At 45.6% G+C, this 26469-nt stretch overlaps 1 protein-coding gene across 4 annotated transcripts in view; it reads left to right on the top strand.

Moving 5' to 3' along the window:
• Positions 1 to 26469, top strand: part of TNIK (TRAF2 and NCK interacting kinase) — a 424016-nt gene that overhangs the window by 356654 nt on the left and 40893 nt on the right. For all 4 annotated transcript variants that reach the window (XM_084847490.1, XM_084847491.1, XM_084847489.1 and 1 more), the window contains 2 exons: positions 2366 to 2529; positions 3463 to 3560. In XM_084847490.1, the coding sequence (XP_084703616.1) occupies positions 2366 to 2529; positions 3463 to 3560 (262 nt within the window). The remainder of the gene's footprint in view (positions 1 to 2365; positions 2530 to 3462; positions 3561 to 26469) is intronic.

Genomic DNA, 26469 nt, shown 5'->3' with positions numbered 1-26469 from the left:
TCTTTTAGAGTTTCTTGCGACTTGGAAAGCAATGCGTGCTTTCGAGCCTTACCTTCAGGGCAGACATGTGCAAGTCTTGATGGACAATACGTCAGTCTTCTGGCACATCCAGAAGCAGGGCAGGATGCACTGTTCACGACTTGTCAACCTCATGTTGGACATCTTTCAATGGACAGTTCAGCAGGGCATTCTCTTGAATGCTCTTCATATTGCCTGAAAGGACAATGTCTTAGTAGACACTCTAAGCCAGAGGTACCAGTCTCCTCATGAGTGGCAGATGTTGTCTTGTATTCTGGATCTCCTCTTCCAGCATTGGGGCAATCCAACAACAGACCTCTTCACCACTCCAGCGAATGCCATATGCCCCTACTCTGTACAAGAGCAGGGTTCAGTCAATCCTCTTTGGGCGATGCATTCCAGATTCAGTGGTGGGGAGAACCTTTCTACCTGTTTCCGCCATTTCGGCTCCTCTCCAAGTTGCTGCAGAAGATAGCCTCAACAGGACAGACTGTATTCTCATTGCTTCTTGGTGGCCGAGACAACCATGTTTCCCAACTTCACTTTGTCTGTCGAGAAATCGATTCCTCCACCTTCCGCAGGATCCAGACTTGATATCTCAGGACCGAGGCTGGATCTGTCACCCAGATCTCGACACGCTGACGCTCACAGCTTGGAGGATCCAACAGTGATCACTCCTCCTCGGGTTCAACCCAGAGTTCAGGCAATCCTCGATGCAGCGAGGAAGCCTGCTACCCATTGTTCCTATGCTGCAAAGTGGTCTTCCTTGTGATCCTTCGGTACCATATGTGTGATGCACAGAGACCATGAAAAAGAAATGCAGGTTGCTTACCTGTAACTGTAGTTCTTCAAGTGGTCATCTGTGCATTCACCCAACCCTCCCACTGTCCTCACTTTGGTGTCAGTGTAACATTCGATTTTGGTACCGAGGCATGATTGTTTCCCTCGGGTCCGAGGCCACATTGGCGGGCTCAAGGAATTAAGGGAATGGGCAGGAATCCACTGGGACATGCTCAGTGGACGGGGGGGGAAAGGTTCCTGCCAAAATGTTCCTCAGCTATGGAAGCTTACCAAATGGGACTCGGCGCAGGCGCAGAGCCCATATGTGTGAATGCACAGATGACAACTCGAAAAACTACAGTTACAGATAAGCAACCTGCATTTCTTGTCACCATACCTCAAAAAGGCATTGTAGAGTTAGAAAAGGGCATGCCAAATGATCAAGGGGCTGGAGCAAGTCCCCTATGATAAAAAGTTACAACATTTGGGGCTGTTTTGCTTAGAAAAAGTCAGCTAAGGGGAGACATGATAGTATTATATACAATTATGCATGATGTGGAGAAAATGATCTCATAATACTGGAACCCGGGGTCAGCTAATGAAGCTAAATGGTGGTAGATTCAGGACAGATAAAAGGAAGTACTTCATCACACAGAAAGTATGGAATTTGCTATCACAAGATGTAGTGATGGCTGCCAACTTGGACAGCTTTGAAAGGGGATTAGACAAATTCAGTGAGGATGAATCTATCAATGGCTACTAGTCCTGATGGCTATATGCTACCTCCAGTATCAAAGGCCTCTTACTGCCTCTTTATGCCAGTAGCTGGGGAACACAAACAGGGCGGTGCTGTTGCACTCATGGCCTACCTTGATTCCTATGGGAACAGAATGCTGAACTAGACAGGCCTTTGGCCTGATCTGGCCTGGCTCTTCTTTTGTTCTTTTGTTAGTTAGTGAATTAACCAGGATCTGATCTTGGATGTAACAGAGTGCTGTGGTTGTTTAAAAATCAGAAGTGAAAGCTTCCACGGGGAAGGGTGCGCATGTGAGGCCAAAGCTCACTGCAGCTCATTCACTCAGATGAAAACCATGGTTTCCATTACATAGGAACCAGTCTGTAACTTTGTTGTTGGCCTAGGACAACTTCAGGCATACCCATCATCTCCACAGTTACAGGTGTTCATATAAAGTAGTCTTCCCCGGCCTGGTGCCCTCCAGATGTTTTTGACTTCAACTCCCATCAGCTCCAGCCAGCATGGTCAATGGTCAGGAATGCTGGGGGTTGCAGTCAAAAATATCTGGAGGGCACCAGGTTGGAGAAGGCTGGGATAAGGAGCGTGTACAAAAGGTTCAAAAAGGTGATTCCCAGCAATGTGTTCAAACATAGCATGCCCATGAGGAGGATCTGCTGCTTTGGAGGCAGAAAGTGCCCAGAAGTGACCACCAGATATAAGATGGATTTGCCAGCTTCATTGGCACCCAGTAGCTTTCCCCCTTCTACTAACTTGACACAGAGCTTCCTAAAAGACACAAGAAGAGCAATGGCCATTCTTTCTCCTTTCTAGTAACCCTGACCTGCGGAGAACAGAGCCCATAATAGAAAACCCCTTACAGAGGACAAGCAGTGGCAGCTCTTCCAGCTCGAGCACCCCCAGCTCACAGCCCAGTTCGCAGGCAGGCTCGCAACCTGGATCCCAAGCTGGTTCGAGTGAGCGTAACCGAGCCAGAGGTGAGACTTCCTCGCTGCTCTTCTTTTTTTTCTTTTTTCTTTCTGCCAAATTCAACACTCTGTCCATTTGACTGTCATCTGAACCTTTGTAAAACAAAAACAAAAAATTTGCATTCCTGTCTCTGCTGTCTAGCTCTCTATCTCTAGCACTGTAAAGGAAATCCCCCATTCCTGCTATGAAAACGTGATGGCTTGGACACTGCAAGATGTGCCTGCCACTAGAGAGGAGGTTCAGCTGCCCAGGTCCTGGGCAGAGAGGCAGGGCTGGCAGGCCGTTGTAGGAAGAGAAGCTTCTGGACCAAATAACCCTTCCCCCCTCCCCCAAGTTATAGTGCCTAGCCCTGAGGCAGAGCACTGGACCTGACACTGCCCACAGTCTTTTAGGGCAAACCCACCCAGTAGCTGCCTTTCAATTAAGCTGTAGTTCATACTGAGGCTGGAAAGCCTACAAAGCTCCTTCCTACAGAATATCTCCTCCATGTAGAAATCTAGCACATCATGGAGCACCTATCTACCATAGTCTTCTCCCCAATATGCTTGGTTTTTATGTGCGGGGCATTTTTTTAAAGTGTATATTCAGTCCTTGGAACACCACCTGTAGTGCAATGTGGTACAGCATAGCTACAGGTTAACTTAAGCAAAGTGCTTAAACTGCAAAGAAAAATGGCAATGGTGTAGGAGTGGAGAAAAGTCCGGACTTCCTTAGCAACAGCTTATATATCAGTAAAGAGTCCTAGCACATCCTTAGAGTTCCATGTCCATAAAGACTTTTTTTAAAAAAAAAAGAGGGAGGGATTTAGAGTGGATCCTGAAGCAGATGGAGAGAGAATGGGCTTCTGTGAAGCAGAGCATTTCTCATTTTTCTCTTTGTTGTGATCTCTGGGGGTAGGAAAGTCTTTAATCCCATTTGCACCTGCTTTGCTCTTTGCCCAGGGAATGCCAAGCCTGAAGGATCACCCATCCTCCCTCATGAGCCAGCTAAGATAAAACAGGAAGACAGCAAGGACATGACACGACCAAGCAGACCTGCTGTGAGTCTTCAATGTGTTTTGTGATAGAATGCTGCCAACAGAGGCTAACTGAGTTTTTCTTTGGGCAGCAACCTTACCGCAACCTTGGGAACAAAGAAAAAGAGTCAAGTGCTGTTGTTTGTGTCCCCCGCCCCAGTTCAGACTTGCATATGGGAAAAGACTGCAAAAGACAGGAATGTTCAGAGAAATTATGGTTTGAGCTTGCTTCAGCACAGAAATACATGAAAGTGTGATTCAGACCATTGAGGCTATTTGTATGAAATCATACTTTCAATGGAATGAGTATGTTCAAAGTTACTTACATACTTAAGTGCTTTGTAGAATCTCATCAGTACACTTGGGTAATTCACTGTCACAAAGTTAATCCTGAGGGAAGCCTAGCTCCTGAATATGAGGACTGCCTCTAAAATTAGTCATGTAGAGAAGGAACGACATGATACCTAGCTATCGACAGGTGTTGCTGTCTAGAAACACAGGATAGTAGTTCTTGTGCTTATCAAGAGCCAGCCAGAATCAGCATCTAAAAGGGAAAGGATGGTGCATGATGCTGTTAGGAGGCCATTGGTTTTATAGAAACAAGCAGGAAACCATAGGCAGGTTATCACTGCTTCACCTAAGACGAAAGTATGTCGCCCAATTAAAAGAGGGTAGATAGCAAAGATACGCTCCCAGGAAACAGCACCGAGCAGAGAAGGGTGCCCGTTCACATTCAGGAATCCAATGTGTAATCAGGACAGTGATAGGTGAGATCTAGGTGCCAGAAAAACATAGCAGGAAGAAAACCGAAGCCAGTCCAATATATCAGTGAAGTCTTCTAGTTAATCAGTGTCCTGGTTTCTGATCAAAAGCAGCAGCAGGTAAGGGAGAGTCAACAGAATGTTTTCCTTCAAAGTCAACCTAGTATGGTGGTCCAGGTAGTTGCCCCACATGCCCTTGAGAGTGTAGGCTCTAATTTAGGGGTGGGTTTTAACATCACTTAGTTCTTCTTCGTGGTCTCTATGCATCACAGATATGGGCTCTGCCCCTGTGCAGAGACTCGATTCAGGAAACTTATAGCTGAGGAATTTTGGTGGAAACCCTTCCCTCACCTTCTCAGTGTGCATGTCCATAGGGGGTTCCCACTTATTCCCTCAGTTCTCTTTCAACCGCCACTGTGGTAGCCTCGTGGGGGAACTTCTCCTGCATTCAGTTCATTCTGAAAGCATTCCAAAAGCTGAGGTTTTATTCTTTCTTTCTTTTTTCTATCGATGTTTTCTATCTTTACTCTTCTGAGTTGTTTTTATTTATATTCATTTTTCACCATCTTGCAATGGCCCTCACAGGCTATGGACCTTAGAGTGCTGTTTAGGAAGTGTGTCTGTTGTGGAGGCAAGTTATCACTGACCAATGGACATTCTCTGTGCCTTTTTTGCCTTGGAGAAGGCCATGTTGTTGAGGCTTGTCCTCATTGCCAAGCTTTTTCAAAGCAGGCGTGATGAAATCACTCAGACCAGCTGAAAGCTGCTCTGTGGAAACAAGTGTGGGAAGCAGTGGAGGAACCAAAGGGTATGACAGAGAAGCCAACCTCCCCACCAGGAGATTTGGTCATGCAGAAGTCTGATCCAGTGTCGGAGATGTCTTCCCCTCAACATCATGCTCCTCCAAGTACACAAAATCCTCCCACTCGGGGGCGGTCTTTGATGTTTGCACTGGCTAAGACGCTTTCCAAGAAGACTAAAGCTTCTAAACAGGCAAGTCTTTATTCTTCAGAACCTAAAAAGAAGAAAACGACTTCTAAAAGGTTTTTTAGCATATCCTTCAGTTCCTACTACTGTCCCTGATCCTGCCCTGGCATCTCAGGATCAACAGCAGCCTCCTGAACTGGCTGCATCCCCCAGCGCTTCAACTCAGGATCAAGCATGTTCTTCGCTTCCTACCACTCTCCCCAATTCAGCTCTAGTGTCTTGGGATTGACAACGACCTCCAGTATTGGCTGTGTCTCCCACTACTCTTCCAGTCCCTCAGTATTGAACACAGTCTCCTGTACCAACAACCGGACCTCCCACTCCACCAATGCTGTTCTCACCAATTCATATGGTGATGGCAGCAGATCCCATTCTGATCAAATCGACATCTGAGGGTGAGATCCTGGATCCATCCTTATGAATCCACCCACTTTGCCACCTCGTTCCCACCCGCAAGGGTACAAAACATTCCAAGATCAACGTCTGGAGTCCCCGTATTCACTCTACTCGGTTGGTTCATTTAACAGTGGTCATCCCCCTAGTTTTTACAAGTGAAGCCATGATCGAGATAGGTCCAGATCCCCATTTTATGACTGTGACAGATGTTCCGTTTGGGATGTCTGATAAAGGACACCCCATGATTGGGTTGAAGACCATGATGGCCCATACAGTCCCTACTAATCTCCTTGCCATCATGACCCTCCATATTGGGAAGTGAGTCAATACTCTTGGCTCCCATCGGGTCCGGTATTGAGACCACTGGATCGGGAGGACATTTTTCATGCATCCCCTCAGAGTGCACCTCCTGCTCCACAGCAGCAACAAACAATTCAACTGCTGGCTATCTCACCTCATGAACAACTGCTGGCCATGCTACAGTTACTACCACAAATCATTACTGTAGGTGTTTCGTCACTCCCTTGCAAGGAAGGCAATAAACAATCTCTACTTCAGGCTCCACTGGGAGAATACCTGCTCTCCGGTATGGAAGGCTATCAATCTGAAACCACATCTCAGTCTTCCTGCTCTTTGTCCATTTTTTCGCCTAATGCTGCTATTAGGTCAAATGACGCTACCTCACCATCAGAGGACCTTGCACAATTTTCTAATCAGGTTTTGACAGTGGCACAGTCCCTGGGCTTGGAAACCCAGCAAGTGACCTCCACAGTGCAGGATCCAGTTTTTGACACTGTGAATGCAGAACTATCCTGGCCTGTGTCCATACCACTCCTTCCAGCATTGGAGGAGACTATTAAACAATCCTGGAAGCCTCCCTCCACTATGCCACCAATGTCTAAGCATTTAGAAGGAATGTATCATGTCCAGGAAGCTAACACTGAATACCTGCTTAAACACTCTGCTTCAAATTTGGTAGTTGTGGAGGCAACGCAAGGGAAGTCACGGAGGCAACATTCTTCACGGAATGATAAGGAAGGCAGATGGCTTGATCCACTTGGGAGGAGATAATATTCCTCCGCAGCGATGGGCCTAAAGATCTTGAATTATCAGGCAGCTATGTCTGGGTACCAGCTCTTCTATGGGACAAGATTAGCCACCTCTTTGAGCATCTTCTGGATGACAAGAAGGAACTGGCCTGCCTCTTTCAATCCAAGGCAATGAAGTTATTGAGACAACCAGTAAACACATCTCGCCAACAAGTCAATGGTGACTCAAAAAAATCCTTGTCAGTTCCATCGCCCTGTGTCATCACACCTGGTTGAGATTGGCTGGCCTTCCCCAGGAAACTAGAACCCGCATCAAAGATCTTCCCTTGGATGGTCAGGGCATGTTTAATGCAAAGACCAACGACACATTAAACTTGGTACAAAAGGCTCATACCACAGCACATTGCATGGGGTTCATGCCCCAGCAGCCACCCCGACAGTGATGCTGGTTCCAAGGCTCTACCACCAGATACCAGCCTCAGCAACCAACTTCATCATAGCAGCAGCTTTCTCAGCTGGTGGCATTGGGAAAGTCTTTCTCGAATACAACAATAGAACCAGTTACCTAGGGAGGTAGTGGGCTCTCCCACACTGGAGGCATTCAAAATGAGGCTGGACAGCCACCCATCAGGGATGCTCTGACTTGATTCCTGCTTTGAGCAAGGGGTTGGACTCGATGGCCTTATAGGCCCCTTCTAACCCTTCTGCTCTCTCATTCTATTATTCTGTGACTTCCAAGTTTCATAGTTATCACCATAAAATTGACAACAGAAATAAGCGGTGCCTTTGACTCGAACCCCTTTTTTCTTCGTCTCTTTCCTCGCCTTCCCATCTTCAGAATTCTTCTCTCCTCTTAGCATCTGGCATGGCGCAACATCATACCAAACTCCTGGGTTCTTTCCATCATACAGAGGGGCTACAGCATCAAGTTTGATGCCCTCCTTCTGCTCGGTACCGTGAAAGTTATGACTCCACCTGTTCTCCATCAAGAAGTCGACACACTTCTCAGGAAGGGAGCCATTGTGCCCATTCTGCATTCACATCTCGGCGATAGATTCTACTCCAGGTACTTCATGGTACTGAAGAAGGATGGAGGGCTCCAGCTGATCCTGGACCTCTGAGAATTAAACCTATATATTTCATCCGGAAGCTGCTCATGGTTTCTCTGGCTACTATCCTCCCTCTCTTTGCCTCTCTTGACCTCAAGGATATGTATTGTCACCTTGCCATAGAGGAATCACACCAACATTACCTCCAATTTGCTATCAGTTCCAACACCTACAAATTCTGGATACTACCCTTTGGCCTCGCCACCGTGCTGAGAGTATTCACCAAGTGCATGGTGGTGGTCTGTTCCCATCTTCAAATTCAAGGTGTCAAGGTGTACCCATACATCAATGGTTGGCTGTTGGCAGTGTCAGCGCAGAATCACCTTCTTTGGTCGGTAGAGGTGACCTGCAATCTTCAGAATCTGGGACTATGCCTCAGTCTCAAGAAATCTCACCTGCAGCCCACAAAAGTTCTACAGTTCATTGGGGCACTGATAGACTCTTGCTTGGGCAGGGCGTTCCTCCATTGGGACTGAATGGAGGTGCTAATGTTGCTGGCAGCAGAACTAAACTCAAGTCCATCTCAGTACTCAAAACCCAATGTTTATTAGGCCTTATGGCTGCAACAATATCTGTGGTCCGCTATGGTTGGTTGAATATGAGGCCTCTGCAGAACTGGCTCATACCCAACTTTGATACCGACTTGGATGCTCGCCAGACCAAGTTGCAGCTCCCACAGGATGTCAGGGACTCCTTATGATGGTGTATGGTGCCAGCCAACCTATCAAAGAGCATGCCCTTCCTTCAACACTTGCCATCCCAAGTAGTAACTAGGATGCATCGTTCTCAGGATGGAGAGCTTATTGCTTGGGCCTTACGGTCCATGGACAATGGTCAGCCATGGAGGCAAGTCAACACATCAACACAACCTTCCAGAGCTCAGGACAGTGAAAAAGGCCCTTCAGGTGTTCAAGTTGGATCTAATGGGCAGAGTGGTCCAGGTCACCTTGGGCAATACGATGGTCATTGCGTACCTGAACAAGGAAGGGGGTATGGGATCGCTCCTATTCCTTGCTCTAGTGCTAGAGATCTTTCAGTGGTGTTCACCTTGTCTGATTGGACTGGTCGCAGTTCATGTTGCCAGTGTGGGCAGTGTTTTGGCAGACCAGCTCAGCTGTACCAGGCTTACCTCCCACAAGTGGGAATTGGACAGATCGCTATTGAGGACTCTGTTTCAGAGCTGGGGCATGCCACATGTGGACCTATTTGTCACTCGAGACAATGCTATGTGCCAGAATTTCTGCAGTCAAGCAGGTCATGGGCAGGCGCTTTGGTTCTCAAATGGATGGGAGCATCATTCTACCTCCCCCCCGCCCCGCCCCACTCCCTCTCATCACCACAGTTCTGGTGAAAATTGAGACAGACTGGGCCAAATGCATCCTCATAAATCCTTGGTGACCCCACCAACCATGGATCACCCTGCTGCTCAGGATGGTGCAAGGTCAGCACCGTCGTCTGCTATCACATCCGTCCCTTCTCACCAGGGAGAATGGCCAAATCCAACACCCAGACCTAGGGACTCTCCACTTAGCAGCATGGAGGATTGGGTGACAGAGGCTGAACTGGTCCTGGCACCGATACAGAGAATCCTTGATGCCTCTCTACACAGTGTTCGTACATGAGAAACATGGACTGCTTTATCCACCTTTGCTTGCACTCAAGGTTTCCACCCACTCTGTTGCTCCTTGCACCAAGTACTCACATTTCTCCTCGAGAAAGGACTCAAATTGTCATTGCTATGAGTTTATTTGTCTGCTGTTTCTGCTTTTTACCCTCCCATTGAGGGTTTCTCTGTCTTCTCACATCCAATAGCGAAGAGATTCCTGAAGGGGATCAGGAATATAGCACCACCAGTTCGCTCCATGGTACTGCCATGTTCCTTCATCCTCCCCCTTTGCAATCAACACACTCCAAAATACCAGGCTTCAGGCTCACTACTATATTAGTTAACGACCAGGTTCCTTACAAATGCAAATTCTAGGAAACTCTCAGGCTACAAAGGAAACAACTACTCCACAGAATTACAAATACCAATAGAGGAGCCGAAGTGGAAGTTAGAGAAGTTGCAGGCAGTTTGAACAAGAATTTCCCAGCCAGACTAGCTTGGGAGGGATGCCCCTCCCTTACAGTTGCTCCCTCCTATGTAGGCTATCACGCATAGCCCACCTGGTGGAGCGTCTGAACTCCACCTCTAACTTTCCCCACTTCTCTCTGCGACAGACCCTAGCATCCTTCAAGTCACGCCCCTCACTCTCCTCCTCCCCCAGGACCTGGGTTCTCATGGAGGAGGAAAGGGGGGCCTCCAGGCTGAGCCATCTGTGTGCCAAGGTCTTGAGAAGAACGCCTTGCCATATCTGAGCTCACTAGGGAGGAGCCGCCCCCTGCTCTGGCTGTTCCCATTTTGAATCGGAGCTGCTAGCTGTCTCCACATGCTCAGATTCATTCCTGACAGGTACTAATCTGGAGCCTCTCTGTAGTGCTTAAAGCAGTTTCATTCAAGCCTTTTGAGCCACTGGCGATTATGGACCCAATGCCTCTTTTCTTGGAAAGTGGTGTATCTGGCAGCTGTTACATCCGCACGCCGAGCCAGTGAACTCTGTGTGCTCTCAGAGTAGACCAGCCTTACCTCACTTTTTACTGTGAGTTCCTTGGACCTGACCCTGCCTTCTTGCCTAAAGTTGTGTCGGATTTTCATTTAAAACAGGACATTATTCTGTCTGCATCATCTACACCTCTGGAGTCGAGTTTGCAGACGCTTGATGTTCACTGTGCGTTGGTCTTCAAGGACCGAATAATTTCGACTCTCGCTCGCCTGTCTTTCTGTTATGGCAGCAAGCATAAGGGCCAGCCACTTTCAGCTCAACACTTCATGTCCTGGGTCGTAAAGACTATTGAGCTATCGTATGAGCTGGTTGGACTCGAACTGTCTGCCCCAGTCCAAGCTTACTCTACCCACTGCGGTAGCGACGTCAGTCACATTTGATAGAGGAGTTGCCATCCCTGAACTGTACTGTGCTGCGCTGCAACATAGTCAACACCATCTACCTTTATTAGACATTCCAGATTGGATGTTTGGGCTAGAGCTGACTGTACTTTTAGCCATGCTGTGCTTCTGTATCGTAATAAGACACCAACCCACCACCTTGTAAATTAGCTTGCTACTTGCCCATATGTGCAATGCACAGAGACCACAAAGGAAGACAGGTTGATATCTGTAACTGAGTGTTCATCTGTACATTCACAGAACCCACCTGCCATCCCCTCTTCAGTGTCATATTCAAGTTTGATGTTGGGTACTGAAGGTATTTCTTCTCAGTTCCAAGGCTACAACGTCTCTGAAGGAACTGAGGGAATAAGTGGGAACGTGCTAGGGACATGCGCCCTGGGACAGTAGGGAAGGGTTCCTTTAAAAATTACTCAGCTATAGAAGTTTCCCGTATGGAAGCTCCACATAAATGCAGAGCCCATATGTGTGAATGCACAGATGACCACTTGAAGAACTACAGTTACAGGTAGCAACTTGTCTTTTTATTAGAGGTTTCACCAAGGCATACAACAAACTCATCCAGTGTTTCTTCTTGGTTTAATTTTGTGTTTGACATTTTGTATTTCTATACTGGCATAGGGCACGGGAGGAATTTCCACTCAGTCTCTCTTGAATATGTATTTGCTGTTTTGTTGATATTTTTTTCTTTACACTTCACAGCACTGAGCTAACAATTTTGATTTTATTTCTAACCTGCTTGCCTCTCCTCTGGCATTTTCCTGTCCTGATCTGTTTCCTCTGATGCTGATTAAACTTCCCTTACTCCCAGAGCTATAAGAAAGCAATAGATGAGGTTAGTGATATCTTTTCTCAGTCATGCCTTTGCAGGGGTGACTAGTTAGCGCTTAACATCAAGCCATATTTTCTTGGTTGCTGACATTCAAAAAGGTGATACTACAATCACGATTCCAGATGAAAGCATTTATATAGATACAGGGAGCTCCTCTGGGAAAAGACAGATGGGGTAGAGTAGAGATGTAAAACTTTCATTTTATCCTGTTTGGCTCCATAAAATCCACTTGCGGACTGCTTACATTTATCCCACCAGAAAAGTAATTCTGGATCTGTGGAAATTGAGATTCATGTGTTACAAATGAAGGAGAAAATATCTGGGATTACAGAGAAAATTGTTGTAGAAAGGACCAAATTAAACCTCATGTTTCTGAGCTTTTTCTGATGGGAAAACAAAATTGCATGATAACAAGGTAGGATTAAAATGACTTTGCCTTTGTACAGCATGCCTGTCTGAAACAGGACTCCATCATATATTCACCAAAATCAGAAATCCTAACAGCCTTTAGGTTTGGGGTCATTAAATACTATGGTTTGGGGTCATTAAATACTATGGTTTGGGGTCATTAAATACTATGGTTTGGGGTCATTAAATGCTATGTCACATGCAAAACATGTCTATAGGCCCCAGCTTTTCAGGTTGCAACATCCACATTTTAAGTTGGTACAGCTGCATTAAGAATGCTGGACATTGGTACAACCTAGTGTCAAACTAGATGTTGCATGCAGATGTCTGTGATGTCACCTTAAAAGCCCCCTTTTAAAAAGCAAAGGCCACTTCTGGAGGGGCAGTTAGGATGGAGGTGTGGAGGAGATTCCTTTTCACTGTTCCAGATATTTCCCCTGCCCTTTCAGCTTTTCCCTCAGTGGGATTCCAAAAGTGCATTTGCCCTCTGAGACCATATTTTGATTCGAGGATGCATGATATTCAGCCTTCATATAAGTTCTGAGCAAGAATTCATTGTGACTGTAACACGGAGCTAGTTTTATTAATTTATGTTGTTATGGACCAGGTCCTTGATTGCACTAAAGTAGAATGCACTCTGGCAGTTTACTCAACTTTGGATCCATTAGTATCAGTGTAACTGTAAAGTAAGTAGGACGTCATATGACTCCCTCAGTGTGCAGCTCCTAGTGGAAAATATCAGCTCTTACCAACTGCCATCTGAGTGGCGCATGCCAAAGGGAGAGGAGGCTTGGATTACTGCTGTCCATGCACACTGAGTTCAGCATACATGGGTTTCTAGCTTGCTGTTATAACTGTATGTACTGTAATAGGGCATTTGCAGTGGTGCAGTGGTGCACCAGATGGTCAATATCGAAATCAGATTGATTATGTCCTTTGCAGCCAAAGATGGAGAAGCTCTATACAGTCAGTCAAAACAAGACCTGGAGCTGACTGTGGCTCAGATCATGAGCTTCTTGTTGCAAAATTTCGGCTTAAATTGAAGAATGTAGGGAAAACCACTAAAGCATTCAGGTATGACCTAAATCATATCCCTTATGAATACACAGTGGAGGTGAGGAATAGATTTCAGGGATTAGACCTGATAGACAGAGTGCCTGAGGAACTATGGACGGAGGTCCGTAACATTGTTCAGGAGGCAGCAACTCAATCCATCCCCAAAAAAAAGAAATGCAAGAAAGCCAAGTGGCTGTCTGATGAGGCTTTACAAGTAGCTGAGGAAAGAAGGGAAGCAAAAAGCAAGGGAGAAAGGGGAAGATATATCCAACTGAATGCAGAGTTCCAGAGAATAGCAAGGAGAGACAAGAAGGCCTTCTTAAATGAACAATGCAAAGAAATCGAGGAAAACAACAGAATGGGAAAGACTAGAGATCTCTTCAAGAAAATCAGAGATCTCAAGGGAACGTTTTGTGCAAAGACAGGCATGATCAAGGACAAAGAAGGCAGGGACCTAACAGAAGCAGATGAGATTAAGAAGAGGTGGAAAGAATACACAGAAGAACTATACAGGAAAGATCTGAATGTCCCTGATAGCCATGATAATGCGCTCACTGAACTTGAGCCGGACATCCTAGAGAGTGAAGTCAAGTGGGCCTTAGGAAGCATTACTAACAACAAAGCCAGCGGAGATGACAGTCTTCCAGCTGAGCTATTTAAAATCCTAAAAAATGATGCTGTTAAAGTGCTGCATTCAATATGCCAACAAATTCGGAACACTCAACAATGGCCTCAAGACTGGAAAAGGTCAGTTTACATTCCGATTCCAAAGAAGGGCAACGCCAAAGAGTGTTCAAACTACCGCACAATTGCGCTCATTTCACATGCCAGCAAGGCGATGCTCAAAATCCTACAAGCTAGGCTTCAGCAGTATGCGAACCGAGAACTACTGGAAGTACAAGCTGGGTTTCGAAGAGGCAGAGGAACTATAGATCAAATCGCCAACATTCGCTGCATCATGGAGAAAGCAAGAGAATTCCACAAAAATGTCTATTTCTGCTTCATTGACTACGCTAAAGCCTTTGATTGTGTGGATCACAACAAACTGTGGCAAATTCTTAAAGTGATGGGAGTACCAGACCACCTTACCTGTCTCCTGAGAAACCTGTACGAGGGTCAAGAAGCAACAGTAAGAACCAGACATGGAACAACCGATTGGTTCAAAATTGGGAAAGGTGTACGACAAGGCTGCATATTGTCACCCTGCTTATTTAACTTATATGCAGAGTACATCATGAGAAATGCTGGGTTGGATGAATCACAGGTCGGAATTAAGATTGCTGGGAGAATTATCAACAACCTCCGATATGCAGACGATACCACCCTAATGGCAGAAAGCGAAGAGGATCTCAAGAGCCTCTTGTTGATGGTGAAAGAGGAGAGTGCAAAAGCTGATTTGAAACTCAACATTAAAAAAACTAAGATCATGGCATCTGGCCCCATCACTTCCTGGCATATAGAAGGGGAAGAAATGGAAGCTGTGACAGATTTTACTTTCTTGGGCTCCAAGATCACCGCAGACGGTGACTGTAGCCATGAAATTAAAAGACGCTTGCTCCTTGGGAGGAAAGCTATGGCAAACCTAGACAGCATAGTAAGAAGCAGAGACATCACCTTGCCGACAAAGGTCCGTCTAATCAAAGCTATGGTTTTCCCAGTAGTAATGTATGGCTGTGAGAGCTGGACTATAAGGAAGGCTGAGCGCCGAAGAATTGATGCTTTCGAACTGTGGTGCTGGAGAAGACTCTTACGAGTCCCCTGGACTGCAAGGAGGTCAAATCAGTCCATCCTAAAGGAAATCAACCCTGAGTGCTCCTTGGAAGGACAGATACTGAAGCTGAAGCTCCAATATTTTGGCCACCTAATGCGAAGAGAAAACTCTCTGGAAAAGACCCTGATGCTGGGAAAGACTGAAGGCAAAAGGAGAAGGGGACGGCAGAGGATGAGATGGCTAGATAGCATCACCGATGCAATGACTATGAACTTGAGCACACTCCGGGAGAGAGCGCAGGACAGGAAGGCCTGGCGTGCTATGGTCCATGGGGTCACGAAGAGTCGGACACGACTGAACAACTGAACAACAACTGTAAGTTGATGCATGATGAGCAGTTAGAAGCTTCTACATGATCAGGAATCCTGCTTTATGAGGTCTTCAAGTCACATGGAGGCTTCTAACTGTATTCAGCTAAACACAAGTAGAAACTCTTTGCAGATCTTCCTACTCAACACAGGAAAGTCTTTAGAAGAGCCCATGTGCCTGGGGAAATTGGATGCCAGGCTTGCATGTGTCCACTTGCCCCCCTACACAATTTTAGCCTCCACATGTGCAGGTGAACACTTTCTAAGGGCTTGCGCATGGAACAAGTGATGTATCAATTGAGTATATGCCCTTTTTATTATGTGCACACTGTGTGTATGTACTTTGGCAAGCCACAGTTGGCCCTGGCCACTTCCTACATATACACATCGTATACATATGCACATGGAGGGGGAAAAAGGCATGTATACTCCTCAAATGTTAGAGTGTGCATGAGGCATATCCATTAATCATTTAATGTGTGAAAGATTCCTGGAGTGGCTCACCGTATGGAGAAACCTCTTTCCATCACAAACCTACATTAGTGAACAGCTTGCCTCCTGTATGAAAATGCCCACTATCGGGATTGTTTCAAAGCCACTAGCATTTGGCTGCTATTGATTCAAGAATATTGTTTCAGATAAATGCACTAGATCTCCAGAGCTGTGTCTTGTGGATTTTCTAACGGGACTAGACTTCGTAGAGGGGTTTTCACATAGCTCCATCTACCTATTACTCAACTTTCAAATGGGTTACTACCAATCCTATTACTTTCAGATAACCATACATGATTCAGGCATGGCCTTCCTCTGATGAACAGGGATTTGCAACAGCAGCCATGCTCCCTTCATATTCTTAAAATATGATGTCAAATGGTCAAAAGAGGCTTGTTCTTTTAAAAATATTCACATTGCAGTTGTGTGCCCTTTAAGGAGCATAACAAGAGTTAGGGCGAACTAACTGCAACAGAGCAACCATGCATGTGTCTGCCGCATTCACATATATATAAATAGGGCTGGGGTCTAATCTTTACACAAAAAGGGAGTATGTGGAAAACCCACCTTTTTCTCTGCCTTACCACACTGCAAATTGCTTGAAGCAGTTTGCATTCCCTGAGAGCCTGGTAAGGAGAAAATTCCTTAAAACCACAGAGTTCAGTGATACAAGATGGGGGGTGGGGTGGATCATATTCTGCTTTCCTCCCCCACAGTCTCCATCTGTGTAAGTGTAGGCACTCTACTCTGAATGGTCTCATTCTGTGTAACAAATCTCCTTCTGTGTAAAGAATAGGCACTCTACTCTCAGCAGCCTGAACATGTGTATAAAATACATGTCCTCCCTGTCATATCCGAGTTTGGCCTGTAGTAATACATTTCAGATATGTTAAAAGGGAGATGCATGATCTTAAAAATATTTCAACATTCATTCACTGATTCTATTACTGAAAACAAATCAGAGGAAAAATACATTTTTCATGAAGCTTTCTGGCAACCAAAGAAATTTGGATTTTTCAAGACCCATTTATAAATTGTATAGGTTGCAGTTCCTAAGAGAAGGGATATATTCCCTACCTGTAGATAAACTTCTGACAAAAAAAGTGGCTCTTCTTATCCCATTTGTAGGTGATGGTTACATCTTCGTTTAGCTTCAGTATGAGAAGGGGGTTATTTGCAATAAGTTCATCTTTAAAGCTCAGTAGCCTTTTTCTTTCTATGCAATTCTTTCTTTCTAACTCAATTGTTTCCCCAGCCCTTTGTTTCTGGTCTACCAGTGTGGTAGTAAATCAGCATAGTCATACGAAATTCTTATTATCGATAAAGGGATACCATTAAAGACTAAAAAATTGGGAAGTTTTGTACAAGTTAAAAAATATGAACTTTAATTATTACCTTTTATAATTGGATCCTTGGAGCAGCTATTTAACTATAGAATTGCCATATTTTTTTAAAAGGCCACAGAAGACTGGCCATCTCCAGTGATGCTCTTTTTTCTCATTTGTGCCATCAAATCTTTTCCTTGACAAAATTAAAGTGTTAGGTCCAAATTGGACATGATGTGGCAAATTAATTATCAGGTTTCAGAATTCTCAGCAGAATATGTGTCTGATTCACAAAATAGAAACAGATACCAATAGCAGTTGATCATGTCTGGCCAACCTGTTGCACAGATGCCACTAGTGTTATGGGCAATGAGAGTTTGTGACTTCTGAACAGGCGCAGGAGAGTCTGTGGTCCTGGCTGTGTTATAGAGTTGGGCCTGCACCCTTGCCTGCTTCCCCAGTGCTGAATTCTTGCTCCCCAATGCAGCCCAGTGCTCTAGAGGCAAAATCATCCCAGTGCAGAAAGGCAGTGCTTCTTTGGAAAAGATTTGTGGCGCACTTGCCCAAAAAGCCAGTGCAGGAGCTAAACCAACCAAGTTAAAATTCTGAAGCAGCCTAAATAAACACTTCAGCTTAACATGTGTTGCTGTTCAGATCCTTTGTATGGATCAAATCCTCTAACCCAAGTTAGCCAGCAAGCCTCAACACTATTCCCCCACCACCCAGTCATGCTACTTGAAAGGCAGGAGGGCATGAGAGGAGGATTTCTGCTCTTTGTTGATTCTTTCTAGGGAAGCTGGGCAGCACCAGATAAGACTAGCTTATGTAGAGGACCAGAAGAACCCTCCTTTGTCTGATGTGCCATCTTCTTGCCCTTTCTTCTGCCTGGGAAGGACAGAGTAAAGTACGTCAATGAGAAGTGGACTTTCCTCCCTCATGCAGCCCAGTCTAGATTTCTTTGCCTGGCTGGCTAGCTGGCTCAAATGAGCCATGTGTGGGAAGGGAGAGTGGAGTGCTCCAGTGAAAGCAGAATTCCTCCTTCCACCCACTCTCCCAATCTATTTCAAGAGGTTGGGAGGAGATTAAGGAGGTTGGCGGTTAGTAGAAGACAGGTACTCCTCAGAGTGTCAAAGCTGAGGTTAATCTGTATATTTAGAAAAATGTGGCACAGCCCTCCCTGAGTGTACAGGCATTCAAATAAAAAATTAACTGCACCTAAAAGATCTGGAAAACGTGCACCTTAGCTTTTTCTCTATTTTTCTACATGCAGTGGAGATCATGCATTCAAACATGTAATCTACCAATAATTCTGAAGTGATAGTGTCATAGGAAGGCCATTCCACAAAGCCATTCTGAACATACTGATCTGCTCTCAGTCCACATGGTACCAAATTTACCTTGCACTGTGAGTAATACTAGTTATTTTAATGTGCTGCTGGAAGTCTAGAAGCCTAAGAAAGCCAAAGAGAGCTTCGGCTATTGGGCAGTATAGAAATGAAATGAAATGAAATGAATGAATGAATAAATAAATAAATAAGAAATTAGCCATTCAGGCCCATATAGAGTCTCTTGCTCTAATAATTTGTGAGCAATAACAGTGAAGCTATACTTTCTTTATCCAGACTATAATAGCTTTAAAATTGTAGCTGAGAATGTACAAGTCCATTTCTCACAATCCTATTTTTCAAATTAGGGGGTTTGGGGAGATAACTGATTTAAAAGAGGTACAGTGTACTGCTGTAGATTGTTGGAAACAATCCAACCAGAATGAATGAGTCACTAATTATTGGACTTTGAAGTGTGTATTCATGCTGCCTGAATCTTAATTGGGCCTTCTTTTCATTTTAGGAGCAAAAAACCCCAAGCAATTAAAACCAAAGGATTTAGCAGTAATGAAAATATTTGCTTGTATTTGGCCAGGTGTTAATCATAAAGTTTGCTGATAATGGAAACAAATCTTTACAACCTGTAGTCTTAAAAAGGAACTAAATAGAATGGGGGACATTCTAAATGTTTCATTTGGAGGGTAGAAGCAAATGTAAGACACTTATCTGTGATTACAGTCCTTGAACAACCAGTAGTCAGCAGTGTTTGGATTAGCTCTGGGTTGCTGCTTTTATTCATAACTTCCTCCCAATATATTTTCAGTAGAGAATATCCTCTTTCTTCTTTTCCACAGCAAAGAAAAGATGATGTACTTCAGAAATAAATTTCCCTAATAAACAAATATTCAAAAGTTGAGAATGGCAAACGAAGGCAGAGCAATCCATTACTGGATTCTTGCTACTCAAAGTTACCAAAAACCTAGATAAATGAAATACCAATGTCTACAGTCATTTACATTGATTCTGCCTCATTCATGTCACTCATGTGTCTGGTTGATGGAGATGATATGCATATACGGTACACCTTAAGAAAACTATTACTTGGTAGGGTTTGTTGAACATAGGGCTTCACATCCTTGACATACAAATAATGTAAGGGCTGTTTCTCATGTTACAATCTCAAGACATGGAAGAACTCACATGAGGAATCTCCATTCTTAAAAAGACCCAGAGCAGTCCCAGAGTTTCTGGTACTTAGGCAGCTCCCACCTTCACACACTGTCCTCCCTAAAGAACCACACTGATGGGGAGCTGTTTTCTCCCAATTTTCTCAGACATTAGAATGGTTGTCTTGGGCTCCTGTGGTGGTGGTAGATAGAGGGGGCTGCTCAGCAGCAGCATTTTGGGATGCAAGAGGGTCAGTTCCTGAATCAGATGCCTTATTTGCTCTAGGTATTACTCAGTTCAGCAGTATAGGAGTCCTCATATCATGAAGGTATCATAAATTAGCTAATACATTTACACTTATTTTAGGTGCAAGAGTGACTCATGCAGATTCTTTACCCTCTCTTGACATTACACCATGAGACTTGACCTGAACAAATTTCAACCCACCATAGGGGTTTTTCCCTCATTGTGCATTGTGTGTTGATTCAGCCCATCCAAACTTTGGAAGCTGTGTGTCAACTGTGTTCATCTCCCCGCACTCCCCACCCCACTTGATAATCCCTGCTCCTCCTTACAGAAAACTTGTGGGAATCATGGAGTCATGGTGTAGTGGCATGGTCCACATGGGAAAGGATTACATAAAACTGTGCAACATGATACTGTCTCTTTGTGCAAGTCCTGCTTCCTGAACCTCAGGCTTTGTTGCTCAGACAGCAATGGTGGGAGTTCCCTTTTGGATACAATATGCACTGCATCTTAATCATGGTCTTGTACTACAGAACAAAATAGCCATGCTTTAAAGCCTATGTGTGGGTGTGGGTGTGAGAGTGTGTGAAAAGGTTTATCACCTCCGATAAGACTGCTCTACAAAAGACTCTAATTTGGTGTAACTTTAGGGCAACTTGAGTGTCGATAAAGCATTTTGTTTAATTGTTGCAGGATCACAGTTAAATTATCTTGGTGCGCCTTTCAGTTTGGTATCATTGTTCTTCTTCTTCGTTGTCTCTGTTCATCACGCATATGGGCTCTGCACCTGTGCAGAGCCTCGATTCAGGAAACTTCTATAGCTGAGGAGTTTGGGCAGGAACTCTTCCCCCACCGTCTCAGTACGCATGTCCCTAGTGGGTTCCTGCTTATTCCCTCAGTTCTCTATTGACCGCCATTGTGGTAGCCTCGTGAGAGAACTTCTCTGCGTTTAGTTTATCTGAAAGCTTTTTTGTGCTGAGGTTTTTATTCTGTCTTTGATTCTGTCTGTCATTACTTCTGTCTTTCTCTTAGCGTTACTTTAATTTGTTTTTATTTTTTGGTGATCTAGCCATCATCCAACGGGCGTATGGCCCTCAGACCACCTTCTCATAAGTGTGTCCACTGCGGGAGCAAATTACCCCATATAGACAGACACTTGCTTAGTTTTTTTTGCCTGGAAGAAGGGCACTTGGTCAAGTCCTGTCTGCATTGGCAGGTGTTTACCAAGGAGGCACATAGAAATCAGCCTGATTGGCTGCGAGCTGTCCTGTGGAGGACAGCACTGAACATGGTAAATGAGCCTAAGAAAACAATGGCTCAAGCCTCTTTTCGCCCTGTTAATGGCATGTCTGCTTCATCATGACCTATACAAGTGTTGCGATCGGAATCGGAGAGTCTGCCTCACACTTCAGGGCATGAGTCTCTAAGCAGACATGACTCACTCACACCAGGACAGTCGCTGACACTTTTATTGGTGAAAAAACTAACTAAAAAGGCCAAAGCCTCAACATCGGCCATTTCTACTTCTTCTGAACCAAGGAAGAAAAAGAAGAACAGTTTTAAAAAGGTGGCAGAGTTGGTACAGGACCATCCGCCATCACCGAGTTTGACTGTTATTCCCGCTCCTCCACCAACATTACAGGACCGACCACAATCTCCAGCTTTGGTTGCTATTCCCACTCCTCCATCAATGTTGCTCTCTCCGATACTGGTGGCTCGTTCAGTTCTGGCACGAGACCCAGTTCCAATCACATCAGACATCAGATCAAGGATGCCTTCCCTATTGAGCCACCCCCTCTGCTGCCTTGTCAGTACCCATATCAATTGTCTTGGACAACCACGTTCAGCCACAGTGTCGAGACTGCAGGATGATGAGGGCCTATTCCTTGCCACCCTTCCATTTATAAAGACCCAGCTGTTGCCTCCACCTATAGCTATCCAAATGTTGCCTCCAAATACCTTTTATTATTTATTTACTTATTTATTACATTTATATCCCACCTTTCTTTCATCATGGAACTCAAGGTGGCTACATGTGGTTCCCAGGTAGTCTCCCCTCCAAGCACTTAGCTTCAGCAAGGTGGCTGCCTCATATGCCTTCAGACTATGACCTGGGACTACCTTTCAAAGTCTAACTCCCCATCCAGCTTCATCTTCCTATCCCTTCCCAACTGTACCTTCCCAAACGACATCCAACAAGAACACCCTTGGTGCTGCCAATCTCATCTGAGCAGCAACTGCTATCACAACCCCCACCAGTTCACCAGTTGACTAAAGTCCTGGCGGCCATGGTGGCATCTCCTCACCTGACCGGGATTCAGAACCCAAGCGACCAGAGGGCAGTTCCTCCAGGCACATCTCCACAGTCCGGTACCGACAAGTATCAGTTGGACTCAATGTCTCAGTCATTGCTACACCCATCTATCTCCTCTCTGGATGTTTTGGTGGGTCCCCATGATGCCATCTATCAAAGGATTTGGGGCAGCTCTCAGATCAGGTTATGCATATGGCGCAGTCATTAGGACTTGAAATGCAGCAGCCAGTCTCTACTGTCCAAGACTCAGTGTTTCACACTATCAGTACTGAACTTTCTCAGCCTGTGGCAATTCCCCTACTTCCTGCTCAGCACCACACCATTAAACAATCATGGAGGGCCCCCTCTACTATGCTTTCCACAGCTAAGAAACTTGAGAGGATGTTATCGGGTCCAGGATAAGGGTGCAGATTTTCTTTTCTCCCATTCTGTCTGGAACTTGATAATGGTTGAGGCCATGCAGGTCAAGTCACGGAGGCTACACTCTTCACCTGTTGATGAGGAGGGTTGCTGTCTGGATTTACTGGGCAGACAGCTCTATTCCTCTGCTTCTTAGGGCATCAAGGTATCCATTTACCAAGCAACTGTGTTGGGATACCAGCTTTTACTCTGGGAGAAAGTTGACTGTCTCTTTGATCATCTGCCTGACAATAAAAAGGATCTTCCTCGAAACAGTGATGCTGGCTCTGACCACCTGGGATGCAGTACTCTTACCAGCAATCCAGTTCTGCTCAGCCACCTCACCAACAGGCTCCGGTACTGAGGAAACAGTATTCCTCATCAAAGTACCAGTTTCCACTGCTAAGGGTGACAAGGGCAACAAGCATCACCTTTGACTTACCGCCCTTCTTTCTATGCCCATCTGCTCAACCTCCCATCTTCAAAACTCTTCTGTCCTCTTTCCTGCCTGCCTGGACCACCATGACATCAGACTCCTGGATCCTCTCTATTGTCCAGAGGACCTTCAGGATCGAGTTTGATGCCTTCCCTCTGCTCAGGACTGTCTGGATAACAGATCCATCGCCAGTTCTTTGGCAAGAACTATAGATGCTCTTAGTGAAGGGCGCCATCATTCCCATCCTGCCTTGTCATCTCCACAGTGGGTTCTATTCCGAGTACTTCACAGTACCAAAAAGGGATAGGGGGCTCCGTCTGTTCCTGGACCTTCAAGAAATTACTACCTACATCACACCCAGGAGGTTCCGCATGGTCTCCCTGTCATCTATCCTTCCTCTGCTGTCCAGGGGAGACTGGTTTGCCTTAATCGACCTGAAAAATGCCTATTTTCACATCACGATAGAGGGATCATACCAATTTTCCTCTGCTTCACTATCAGAACTGACACCTACCAATTTTTCGTGCTGCCCGTAGGCATTATTACGGCTCCAAGAGTCTTCACCAAGTGCATAGCGGTTGTGTGCTCTTACCTTGGGTTGCATGGGGTAGGGATATACCCGCATATAGACAATTGGCTATTGGTAGCATCAACCAGGTGTCAGCTTCTTCAGTTGGTTGAGATGACCTCCAGTCTCCTAAATGATTTGGGCCTCTATGTCATTTGGGAGAAGTTGCATCTGCAGCCCACACAGAAGCTCCAATTCATAGGGGCTCTTCTCAATTCTCAGTCAGGTCGGGCATTTCTCTCCAAGGATCGGTTTCTATCCTTGACGTCTTTAGCAGCTGAGTTACTCAGAAGTCCATTATGGTGTTCAAGATCCAGCGATTCCTCGGTCTGATCGCCGCAACAACTGTGGCCATACGCTGTGCCCACTTACACATGAGAACATTGCAGAACTGGCTCATCTGCAACTTTGATACTGATGGGGATGCTCGCTATATCAGACTCCAACCACCATTGGAGGTGCAGAAGTCACTGCAATGGTGGACAGTACCAGACAATCTCATGCAAGGCATGCCATTCCTTCAGCCCTCTCCATCCCATGTAGTAACTATGGATGCGTCGCTCTCAGGATGGAGAACCCATTGCAGGAGCCTCACAGTACATGGTCGGTGGTCATCCACCAAAGCCACGAGGCACATCAACTTACTAGAGTTGAGGGTAGTCGACAAGGCACTCAGGGCATTCAAGCTGGACTTGGTGGGCAGGCTGGTCCAGGTAATCTCAAGCAGGGAGGGATGCGATCACTTTCCCTGCTTGCCTTTGCTCTTCAAATCTTTCACTGGTACGTGTCCTGTCAGATCGGACTGGTGGCGACCCATGTGGTCGGTGTGGACAACGTGCTTGCCGACTGACTCAGTTGCACGCTGTTGACTTCCCTCTAATAGGAAATAGACAGGGAGACCCTAACCAATCTTTTTCTCCAATGGGGCATGCCTGAACTTGACCTCTTTGCCACCAGAGACAATGCTGTTTGCCCAGTGTTCTGCAGCCAGGCAGGTCTAGGACCAGGTTTGATGGGCAATGCCTTTCTGTTTGCATGGAGTGGGACCTTCTTTTGCATATTTCCCCCATTTCCTCTAATTACCAGCATCCTGGCAATGATTGGGACAGGTAGTGCATGGTGTATTCTGATCACTCAGTGGTGGCCCCGCCAACCTTGTTCGCTCCACTTCTGCGACTCTCCCGGGGGGAGTTTCTTTGGCTCCCGAGGATGGCACCGCACCTCCTTACCAGAGAGGGGGACAGAGTTCACCACTGGACCTTCTAATGCTCCAAATGACGACGTCGAGGATCCGGTGAGTGGTACCGAGGACATTCCAGCCCCTATCCAAAGGGTCATTAATGCTGCTCAAAAGCCCTCAACGTGACAGTCCTATGCCAGGAAATGGGCTGCATTCTCTTCCTTCACCCACTCTGAGGGCTTTGATCCTGTTCATGCTCCTCACACCAAGTTTTACTGTTTCCCTTGTCACTTTTTGGGGCCTGAAACTTTAACCTTTACATGTTTGGGGGCCTGAAACGTTCATCTTTACGTTTTTACCTAGCTGCAGTTTCTGCCTCCTTCCCACCTTTCAGTTGAAGGATTTTCAGTTTTCTCACATCATACAGTGAAACAATTCCTCTGAGTAGTCCAGGACCTAGCACCTGCAATGGTACCGAGTTGGAGCCTCTCTGTTGTCCTGCAGGCACTTTCATCCAAACTGTTTGAGCTCCTGGCAATGTAGATTTTCATCTGGTGTTGTGGAAAGTGGCATGCTTGGTAGCACTGGGCGCTTTATGCATGGATCCTCCCTACCTTACCTTTCACAGGGACAAGGTAGTCTTAAAACCTGATCCTGCTTTTTTGCCTAAAGTGGTCTTGGATTTTCACCTGAACCAGGACATTGTTCTACCGGCTTTCTTCCTTTTGCCTTCCACTCCTCTTGAGTTGACCTTGCATTCTCTAGAGCTCCACAGAGCTCTGGCATTCTACATGTCAAGGACTGAGTCTTCCATGAGATTGCCCCATCTGTTTTTCTGCTACAGTGATAAGTGCAAGAGCCCCCCGATTTTGATGCAGTGCTTTGCTTCATGGGTTATCAAGATGATTGAGCTGGCATATGAAACAACTGGGCTTGAACTGTCTGCCCCAGTCCAAGCTCACTCTACTCTTGCAGTAGCGCATCCATTGCATTCAACAGGAGAGTCACCATTCCTGACTTGTGCCATGCTGCAACCTGGTTGAGGCCATCCACCTTCACTTGGCACTATAGACTGGATGTTCAGGCCAGAGCTTGCTTCTTCAGTTATGCAGTCCTATCCTCTATTTTGCACTAGGACACCGACCCACTTCTGGTAAGCCATATGTGTGATGCACAGAGGCCATGAAGAAGAAAGACAGGTTGCTTACCTGTAACTGTAGTTCTTGGAGTAGTCCTCTGTGCATTCACACAATCTACCCACCATTCACTCTTTGGTGTCATACTCGAGTTCAATATTGGGTATCGAAAATTCCTCTCCGTTCCGAGGCTACAGTGTTGGTCTCAATTGAGGGAATAAGAGGGAACCCGCTAGGGACATGCACATTGGGACGATGAAAGAAGGGTTCCCACCAAAACTCCTCCGCTATAGAAGTTTCCCGAATCAAGCCTGTGTGCAAGTGCAGAGTCCATATATGTGAATACAGAGATGACTACTTGAAGAACTACAGTTACAGGTAAGCTATCTATCTTTTCATGTTGAGTTTAATGGTCTACCCAAGCTGCATTGCCTGCAAAGTACAAATCTTTCTGTAGAATATTTACTATGGCCCGAATACTTACTGAAACCTTAGTTGATGAATCTGCAAGAGGTGATTTTAATCAGTGAGGCTGCATGTTAAGGACACAGCTCCTCATTCTTTGAGAGTGTTGTTTTGAGGTGATGCAGTAAAATTTGTAAGAATGGTTCCCTCTAATAAGGAGTGATACTTTGGTTTATTGAACTTTATGTTATCTTACATT

The sequence above is a fragment of the Heloderma suspectum genome, chromosome 3, assembly GCF_057233095.1.
Source record: "Heloderma suspectum isolate Gila_16-S chromosome 3, 16-S_ref, whole genome shotgun sequence".
NCBI lineage: Eukaryota > Metazoa > Chordata > Lepidosauria > Squamata > Helodermatidae > Heloderma > Heloderma suspectum.
Note: the sequence above shows the minus strand (reverse complement) of the source record. Positions and strands in the feature narration are given on the sequence as shown.